The sequence below is a fragment of the Vanellus vanellus genome (assembly GCF_965231255.1).
Source record: "Vanellus vanellus genome assembly, chromosome: 15".
Taxonomy (NCBI): Eukaryota; Metazoa; Chordata; class Aves; order Charadriiformes; family Charadriidae; genus Vanellus; species Vanellus vanellus.
The window spans coordinates 13,210,186-13,219,566 of NC_138920.1; the positions used below are offsets into that span (position 1 = coordinate 13,210,186).

Sequence of the window (9,381 nt, forward strand, 5' to 3'; positions counted from 1 at the left end):
TGCATCCCCAGCAGCGCGGCCAGCAGGGCGAGGGAGGGGATGCTGCCCCTCTGCTGCACTCAGGGGAGACCCCCCCTGCAGTGCTGCCTCCAGCTCGGGGGCCCTCGGCACATGGGGGACATAGACCTGGTGGAGCGGGGCCAGAGGAGGCCATGGAGATGCTGCGAGGGCTGGAGCCCCTCTGCTGTGAGGACAGGCTGAGAGAGTTGGGGGTGTTCAGCCTGGAGAAGAGAAGGCTCTGGGGAGACCTTAGAGCCCCTTCCAGTGCCTAAAGGGGCTACAGGAGAGCTGGGGAGGGACTCTGGATCAGGGAGGGGAGCGATATGATGAGGGGGAACGGTTTTAAACTAAAAGAGGGGAGATTACAACTAGATATAAGGAAGAAATTCTTTCCTGTGAGGGTGGTGAGCCCCTGGCCCAGGTTGCCCAGAGAAGCTGTGGCTGCCCCATCCCTGGAGGTCTTCAAGGCCAGGTTGGACCGGGCTCTGAGCAACCTGCTCTAGTTGAAGATGTCCCTGCTCGTTGCAGGGGGGGTTGGGCCAGACGGCCTTTAAAGGTCCGTTCCCGCCCAAACCATTCCATGATTCTATGCTCATATTCCCACCGCTATGTCTCTTTCCCCCGACGGGGCCGTGTGCGGCCGCCTGCGGGTCCCCGACTCCGCCCGGCAGCGGGGCCGGAACGGCGGCGGCGCGGAACGCAGCGCCGAGGGCCGGGAGGCGGCGGGGCCTCTTCGGTGGCGCACGGCGGGGCCTCCCCGTCCCCGCTCGGGCCCTTTCCCGCACAGCGCCCCGCGGCCGTCGCCGTGGCAACGCGGCCTGCTCCCGGCGCCTGGCGCGGCCTCCCTGCGGGACGCCGCCATGCTGCCCTGGGGGCGAACGCTGCGGGCGGCGGGTCTCCTCCGCCCGGCCCCCGGGATCGCCCGCCGAGCGCGCTGCGGACCGGGCGAACGGCCGGTGGGGCGCCGGGCCGCGCTGCCCGCCGGGCCGGACCTGCGGCACTTCCTGAGAGGGGCCGCCGCCGGGGAGCCGCGGTCCGAGCCGGGCTCTGCCCCCGGGACCGGGAGAGGTCTGTGGTGCCGCCGTCCCCCCGCCGTGGGCCGGGGCCGGGCTGTGGCCTTCCAGCCGGGCCAAGGGCAGCCGTGAGGGCTGGCGTGGTCGGTGGTGCCCCGCAGCCGGGGCGGAGGGTCGCTGCAGCGTGCTCGGGGGGAAACGAGTTGTTTGGGTGCTTTTGGGGCCCTGAAGGGGATTTTGATATTAGAAGTTCAGCCCGTTGGCCCCGTGCCCACTAGTGTGTCTGCCCCTGCCATGAAGGGAGGGGAGCGGGTTGCGCTGGGGTCTCTCCGCTGTCGGCCGGGGCCATGGCAGAGCTTTCAGGCTGCGATGCCCTGGGAAGGGGGGCTCTCCTTGCACTAAATGATATGTTTCAGCAATAACACAGCTTCGGCTTCTCTGCAAGCCATGGTCCGGACCTGCCGTGTCAGTGACACGCTCTGATGCACTCGGGTTTTCCCAGAGTCCATCTTAACTTTTGTCTTATCCTTTCTGTATGGGCTGCAAGTGAAGGTCGCTTTTGTGCCGCTTGCCTGAGTCTCCCCAGTGGTGGGACTAAAGGTTCCTTCCTATGGAAAAGGTCATAGAAACAGGTTGTAGATGAAAGCTGAGGCAGGCTTCTGCGTCACACCGCCTTTGTTGCAGTGTACCTGGAGACGTATGGCTGTCAGATGAACGTCAATGACACGGAGATCGCCTGGGCCATCCTGCAGAAGAATGGCTACACGAGGACAAAGGAGCTGGATGAGGTAAGGCACCTTGGCAGCTCTTCTGTGGCACAGGTCTGCCAGGGCATCGCACCACTGCTGTACCTGCGACTCCTAGGTTTTGCCTGCAATGCAATCCTCCAGGATGTTGTGATATTTGCAGTCTAAGCTCTGTGGATTAAAGGAGGCTACTTAACAAGCATTGGTAGAAAGCTGTGGGTTGTTGGTTTTTTTCTTTAAACTGCTGGGTTTCCTCTCAGTTGGAGAGCAATTGGACACAGTGGGATGCTCCTGACTCATCTTTGTCTGAGTTTACTTCTGCCATTTAGTGGAAGACTCTGCTTGTCTTCTGTTAGTTTCCTGCACCTTAGTTTGTTGAAACCCGCTGTGTCCTTCGGCAGATCTTTTTCACTGAGTTAAGTGAGTTTTATAGCCTGCCTCTTTGGGTTACCTGTGGAGGGCATGAGTACTTATTGTTTGGCTTTTACATTTCTTCTTTTTTTGTTGTTTTCAATTTAGGCAGACGTGATTTTCCTTGTCACCTGTTCTGTGAGGTAAGAAAACTTTTGTCACTGCTGGTTTTGGACAGTTTATAAGGAATTACCATTTGAAAACCAAGGCAATAAATGTGTTGTGTGTGGAAAAGAACATGCAGATGTTAAACTACCTGTTTAGTTGAGGGTAGAGCGAGTTGATGCTGCAATGTGCTATGAATTGCTTTTCTATACAGTGAGAAGAAGCTCTTTGGTAGTTTAAACTCTGTGTATATGTCATGGGCTGTTAGAAACCTGCAAAGATTTGTGCTTTAATGATTTTTAATTTTTTTTAATTCCATCTTCTCTTGAACTGACTGGCTCTCTAGTACAGAGTCTGTACTTTAAAAATTTGAGAAATACATTTAGAGGCAATTTGGGTTATAAACATACAGGGAATTTTGCTTGTTTTTTCTCAATGCAGAAAATACCGGATGCTCTTTGTCACTTTCAAGGTAGCTCATATTGGCTGGATAAGGTAGACTGTTCCTCCACAAATGGTTAGTCCCTGAGTTGTTTCTGCAGTGCAGATGCTCCCAAGCGAGCGAAATGGTAGTAGATAAGATAGAGTCAAGACATAATCTACACACCACAAATGGCACTTTCATGTGCCATCAGATCCATCAGGTGGATGATTCCCTGTCTTTAGTTGAATTCTCTCAAAGCACTTGGGCTGCTGCACATTGGGAAACTGTTAAAGCGCAACAATCGGAATAACCGCTGTTCTCCTGACTTCCCAGGGAGAAGGCAGAACAGGCTATCTGGAATCGCCTGCGACACCTCAAGGCGCTGAAAGCCCGGCGGCAGCAGGCTCGCGTACCTCTCCGCATTGGGATTCTAGGTACCTGGCAGGATGTGCAGCAGTGGGTGGGAGACATTTTGCCACATCCCATCGTGCTGCGTTTCCTCTTCCCCTCTGGCAGCATCAAGCCTTTTCTGCAGAGTGAAAGCAGCTAGTGAAGGGGTGTGGAGGTGCAACGGAGGGTGGGCGCTTCCTCACAAACACCCTTCTCGTTTGGCGGCAGGATGCATGGCTGAGAGGCTTAAGGAGGAGATTCTGCACAGGGAGAAGCTAGTCGATATTGTGGCAGGCCCTGATGCCTATCGTGACCTTCCCCGGCTGCTGGCCGTGGCAGAGTCTGGCCAGCAAGCTGCTAATGTCCTGCTATCGCTAGATGAGACTTACGCAGATATTCTGCCTGTCCAGACTAGTGCAGGTGGCACGACAGCATTTGTGTAAGTACGTTTTTTTTCCTGTGCATGTTTCTGTGATTCTGGTTTGGAAATATTGCTGTGCAGAACAGACGTGTCAGTGACAGCAGCTACCCAAGAGATGTAATGCCTGGTTGCTCTCGCTCCCGGCAGCCCAGAGGCATGAGTCTACCAGACTGTGTGTTTGCTGCTTCTTCGCTGTCTGACTGAGCCCTGGAGAGACTGCCCCGTGCTCTGGCTGTCTGCAGGCTTCTCTTATTCTCCTTTGAGAACGTTGATTGTCTAAGCCTGATGCTGCGCCGAGTGATTTCTGTCCCACTGACGTCCTTGCCTTTCTAAAGTATATGCCTCTCTCATCTCCTGCCTTCTGCTATGTCCTGCCCCAGGTTCTCCTATTTAATTCTTCTAATCCTCTATGCATTGTAACTTCTGTTGGTTTAGTTTTGATAAGATTCCCAAACGTGAAATCAGACTGCTCAGTGTGGCCATAGAGTACGGAAGGACAGTATCACCTTCTGTAGGAAGAGGATGCAGAAGGATCTTTCATCACTGCCAGATTGCAGTGCAAGTCTGTGCCTCATTAGTTGCTTTCCAAGTTTCTTGGAAATGTGCGTGAAAAATTAGGAGGTGTTAGCTAGGAGCAAGCAGAAGCCAGCTTTGGCTGGAATGGTGCGTACGGGGAAGCTGCAGAGCTGTGTTCAGAGCTGTGTTCAGAGCTGGTGCTGTGCGGGCTGCAGGCCAAGGGAGTTGGCTGAAGGCAGCAGTGTTGGGCCAGGTCAAAGCAGGGCAGGGTGCAACATGCATGATGCTTCCAATGCAATCATAGTGTGACCTGTACATTACCTCTTGGCAGATCTATCATGCGGGGCTGTGACAACATGTGTAGCTATTGCATTGTGCCCTTCACCCGTGGCCGTGAAAGGAGCCGCCCCATCGCGTCCATCCTGCAGGAAGTGAGGATGCTCTCAGATCAGGTGAGGCAGAGCCTCCTTCCCGCCTGCCCCAAACCGTGGGCGGAAGAATGGTTCTCAGTGAAAGTGTTTTCAGCGATGCCTTCGACCAATGACACCACCTTTGTCTGTGGAGATAAGGTTATCAGAGGGTCCCACCAGTGGCTTTTTGATTCCCCTTGTAGTACTGTGAGACAGACAAAGAAGGGAGGGCTTCCCCTGGAGACCCCTTGAAGTATGAGTAAAACCATGGCTGCCCTTGCAGCTTTGCTATCCTGGCCAGGTTATATTTTTTCTTCTTTGTTTATCTTTGTAGGGAGTGAAAGAGGTGACCCTGTTGGGTCAGAACGTCAACAGCTTTCGAGACGTGTCTGAGGTGCAGTTTCAGTCAGCTGCTGCCCCAGTCCTCAGTCGTGGCTTTAGCACAGTCTACAAAGCTAAACCAGGAGGCTTGCGCTTTGCACATCTTCTAGACCAGGTTTCTAGAATTGATCCAGAAATGAGGATCCGTTTCACCTCTCCACACCCCAAGGATTTTCCTGATGAGGCAAGTGTAAAATGAATACCTGAACCTCTGTTTGTAGGCAGGCAGGCAGCTCTGAACTGATAGATGTGGGCTGTGCTTCCTTCCCAAAGGGAACACAGAATCACAGAGTGGGAACTGCAGCTCCTGGGAGGGGGAATGTTTGTGCTAAAGGTAGCAGGTTTGCAATTTGCTGGCTTTTACCTGGGGAAGACTCTTCCCCTTGGAATCCTGGTAGAGTTGAACTGTCTATGACCTTGTCTCTTGATTGCCCATGACAGGTCCTGCAGCTTATCCAGGAGCGGCACAACATCTGCAAACAGCTTCACCTCCCAGCCCAGAGTGGAAGCACACGAGTCCTGGAGGCCATGCGACGAGGGTGAGTGATGGCCATGTGGAGTCCTGTGCCCTACCTTCTGATTTAGGATGCTCTCTTCTCCTCACCAATGTTGTGGTTTTCTGATTCGCAAATCCACGTGTTGTTCATTGCAGATACACAAGAGAAGCATATCTAGAACTTGTACATCATGTGCGTGAATCCATTCCAGGTAGGGACTCCCTTTAACTTGGTCTGAGCTCAGCGCAGCTGTATCTTACTGTCCTTTCTTGAGTGAAGTGTTCGTCTCTTCCTTGAGGGAAGTGTAAAGCTGCGTCTCTGTTACAGGAGTGAGCTTAAGCAGCGACTTCATTGCTGGCTTCTGTGGAGAGACAGAAGAAGATCACCAGCAGACTTTGTCCTTGTTGCGGGAAGTCCGCTACAACGTAGGATTCCTGTTTGCCTACAGCATGAGACAGGTGAGTGCAGGACCTGATGGAGAAGACTCTTATCTCTAGGTATCTCGACGGGTATCTCACCTAATTCCTGAGTGCTGTTTCTCACAATAAGACACTGAAAAAAAAAAAAAAAGCTGTTGAAAATAATACCTAAAGACTTGGTAGAGTTTTCTCCTTGCGTGCAGCACTTGTAGGGTATGTGGTTCTGCAAGGGCCACGTTTGTGCCTGAAAGGCTTCCAGCTCCCTTGTGTCAGGGTTGATTAGTGATTTGGTGACCTGGTTCTGCAGGTGCTCCAGAGTGGTTGCAATGAAGCAGCCATGTCTGCAGAGACCTGGCTGGAGGTACGTTTTTCTTTGCTGATGAGAAATTGTACGGATGTAGCTGGGCTACTCTGTCAATCGAGTCTGGAGAGAAGTGGTGAATTTTTCCATGAGAAGCATGGATAGTTGGCAAGGTTCCATTAGATTGCTCTCCAAAGTGTAAGATGCTGACGGGGAAGAAGATGGGAGATTGGGAAACAAAAATGCAAAGGAGTATGGATCACCTTTCGGCACACGGGTCTTAAAGTAGTAGAATCCATTGCCTGTCCTTGTGGACAGACAGGCAACCGACACATCTCATATAGGAGATCAGAACTTCTTCAAACAGCCACCGATACACAGCACCCTACATCAAACCTTCTACCAAAAAGGTGATGGAAAAAGAATGTGAGGAGCTCAGGGATGTTGTTGGTGCTGAAAACATTCCTTGAGATTGTAAATACAAGCTGTAACGTGTGGAAAGCTGCTGCTTGAAGAGCAGCCAAGCTCTTTGGGGTCACACAAGGTTCTGATCTCATACTATCTGGTTATTGAGGAGCCACACTTGCTTTGTTCACAGAAAACCCGGGCATATCACCGGCTGCAAGACGATGTGCCTGCAGACATAAAACAGAGGCGGCTGGAGGAGCTCATTGCTGTCTTTCGAGAGGAGGCTGCAAGGGCAAATGAGGCGATGGTGGGCCAGTCTCAGCTGGTGCTGGTGGAGGGGGTGAGTGTTTCTGGAAGAGAGTTGCCCTCCCCTCTTGCTGGTCAAGAGGCTCTTGGGCTGTACACTGCAATCGTCACTTCTGCCTTCCCTTCTCATTTCCCCCACACAATCCTAGGACTCCAAGACCATATCTTCACACTTAAGCAGACAGCCTAATTTTTCCGGAGCACTGAGCTGAGCACAGGGGGATGGCATAGGTTAGAGATGTGTCTCTGGCCCAGCACTGAATTAGTGCGGGCTTTGAAACATTGGCTTTGGTGTGTGGGTGTGAACGCAGCAGCTCTGGCCATAGGACTTCGTTACATGGCATGCTTAACAATGTGGAACATGGATTTTAATACTGGCAATGGTGCTCAATTAAGTCCTGAGGCAGTAAAACCCAGCGGTGAATCAGAGCTATTGCCATGCAGGTAATGTTCCCTGTCCTCCTTTCAGCCCAGCAAGCGCTCTGCCTCAGAGTTGTGTGGGAGGAATGACGGCAACATCAAGGTGATCTTCCCCGATGCTGAGATAGAGGATGCTGCAGGCTGCGAGGCTCCGGTCAGAGCCCAGCCAGGGGACTATGTGTTGGTGAAGGTGACCTGCCTACAATACTTGTTTTATTGGGCTCTTTTTCTTGCACAGTGCTGTTCTCTAGAGCAGCTGCTGCTAGGAGAGCCTAAAATTAGAATGAGTCCTCCTCAGCCTTTCTGTTTCCTGAGGACTGTTGTGCTGTTTCTTTCAGGTAACCTCTGCCAGCTCTCAGACCTTGAAGGGAGTTCTGCTCTGTCGTACCACCCTCTCCCACTCTGCAGCTTGTCACTGAGGTATCCCTGCTGCCAATGGACAAAAGCGGCACATTTTCTCCAGGAAGAAACAAGGAAGCTTGGTCAGGTGGAGATGGGGTAGAATCAGGGAGATATATGTATATTTTTATATATATATATAAATAATAATAATATATATATATTTCTGTTTTGGCAACAAGCTACCACCCATAGATCTGTGCAAGTCTGTTGGCAAAAGGGATGGAAGCTGTGTATGGACTTACCAAACCCGAGTACCGTGTGATCTTGTATTTTCCCTTGCTCTCAGGCTCGGCCCACCCTTGCAGTGCTGATGGTGTGTCCTCTGACTTCGATCCCGTCCTCTACTGCAGCCCGGCCTGAGAAATGTGTGCCTGCAGGGCAGGTCATTCCTGCTAGCTCAGTTGGATTTAGGAGCTGCAAAAACTGGTAGTGCCTAGAAAATACAGCTCCAGTAACTGCTGGAGAACGGAGGGAGTGCCAAAGGGCATTTTTTGAGTTCTTTACTCAAAGAACAGGAGAAGCTTGTGATGAATTCTTTCCAAGTGTTGGTAACTTCCCTATTTGCAAAGTCCTTGGAAAAGACAAGGAAGAACCTGCACTGTGCCTGTATGATGGAATATGGCACCAAACTGGAATATAAAATGACGTTAACGTGCATGAGTGATGCTTAATCTGTTGTATCTGAGGCCGAGAGAATGCAACCTCACTTCTGCACTGAGGATACTCAGATCTAGGTTAGAGGGGAAGGATTTCCCTGTCTCCAGGCCTAAGGGGATGCATGGTAAGGACTGGCTGCCAGCTGAGGGTTATCTCTAGCTTGTTAAAACCTTAGGTGCAGCTTTGTAATCCAAACATCTGTGGATGTCCTTTGCTTTGCTTACTGGAAGAGAGAAATGACCGTACCAATTTAAATGGCCAAGAACTTCTTTAAGTGCATCTTACGGTTCCTTGTTTTTATCAGCCTGTGGCTAACCCTGGCCACGCTGTGTTATATTCTGGGCTGATCTGCTAAATTCAAACAAATACCTGTAACCTGCACGTGTAAGTAAACTCTCTCTTATGAGATGTGAGAAAGAATTATCCCTTTTAATATAGATAATCATGTTATTAAAAGAAATCATTGTAAAAGGCTCTCTCCGGTGACAAATTTTGAAGGAACAGCTGATCAACTCTTAATAGAGCAATGACTACATGAATTTGCAGAATTTTTAAATAAGCATGAAAGGGTTGGCTAGAAAGGCTTCCCTCCTGCTCAGCTCTTTCTGGGATATAATTGTTTCTCTTTGAAAACAGCAATGGTTCACTGAATACTTATCAGACCTTAGTTTAAGAAACAAATACATTCTGCTTATTATCTCAGAGCTGATTCCCTTCTCATAGAAGTGAATCTGCACAATCAGCAGTAGTCACTCTGGGTGCTAACAAATACACAGTGCCGTTCTGCAGCCCTGCCCCCAAATGGGAAAGTGTCTTAGGCCCAAATTCACAAACCATATCTTAGACCTCTGCTGCCTGGTGAGTGTAAGCCTTTGGCTTTTAAGGAAGAGGCAGTGAGAAGCTGTTTGGTTTGAAAAACCAAAGGAAGAGGCAGGATGTATAAGCAGCATCCCTCAAAAGTGACAGGCACTGAAGCCAACATTGTGCTTGCTAATTAAAACAACTGGGTAAGTGGCCCAGTTTTAACCGCCCTGCAGCGTCTCTTTCAGCATATTTTTCCCATGCATCTTGAAACCGTGGCCCAAGCCAGCACCCCCTTAAAAGGGCTGGTACCCACCTTTCACTGCTCGCTTTTACCTTCTCCCCAAAAGCAC

General features: G+C 50.9%; 1 protein-coding gene across 2 annotated transcripts; it reads left to right on the forward strand.

Annotated features, from left to right (window-relative positions):
* Positions 1–860: 860 nt before the first annotated feature.
* CDK5RAP1 (CDK5RAP1 mitochondrial tRNA methylthiotransferase) lies at positions 861–8,842 on the forward strand (the record flags this gene model as incomplete). Of its 2 annotated transcripts, XR_014269735.1 has the most annotated exons (14): positions 861–1,068; positions 1,698–1,801; positions 2,279–2,313; positions 3,033–3,133; positions 3,318–3,528; positions 4,358–4,478; positions 4,771–5,001; positions 5,259–5,356; positions 5,470–5,525; positions 5,642–5,772; positions 6,633–6,782; positions 7,218–7,358; positions 7,507–7,655; positions 7,857–8,842. XR_014269735.1 is itself a non-coding variant. In XM_082491166.1 (13 exons), 13 exons carry the CDS (start codon positions 861–863, stop codon positions 7,585–7,587), a joined length of 1,668 nt encoding a protein of 555 aa, XP_082347292.1. In that variant the 3' UTR covers positions 7,588–8,842. The 2 variants fall into 2 exon arrangements, 1 of the variants encoding a protein (XP_082347292.1); XM_082491166.1 differs by having other exon boundaries at positions 7,507–8,842.
* Positions 8,843–9,381: the final 539 nt, after the last annotated feature.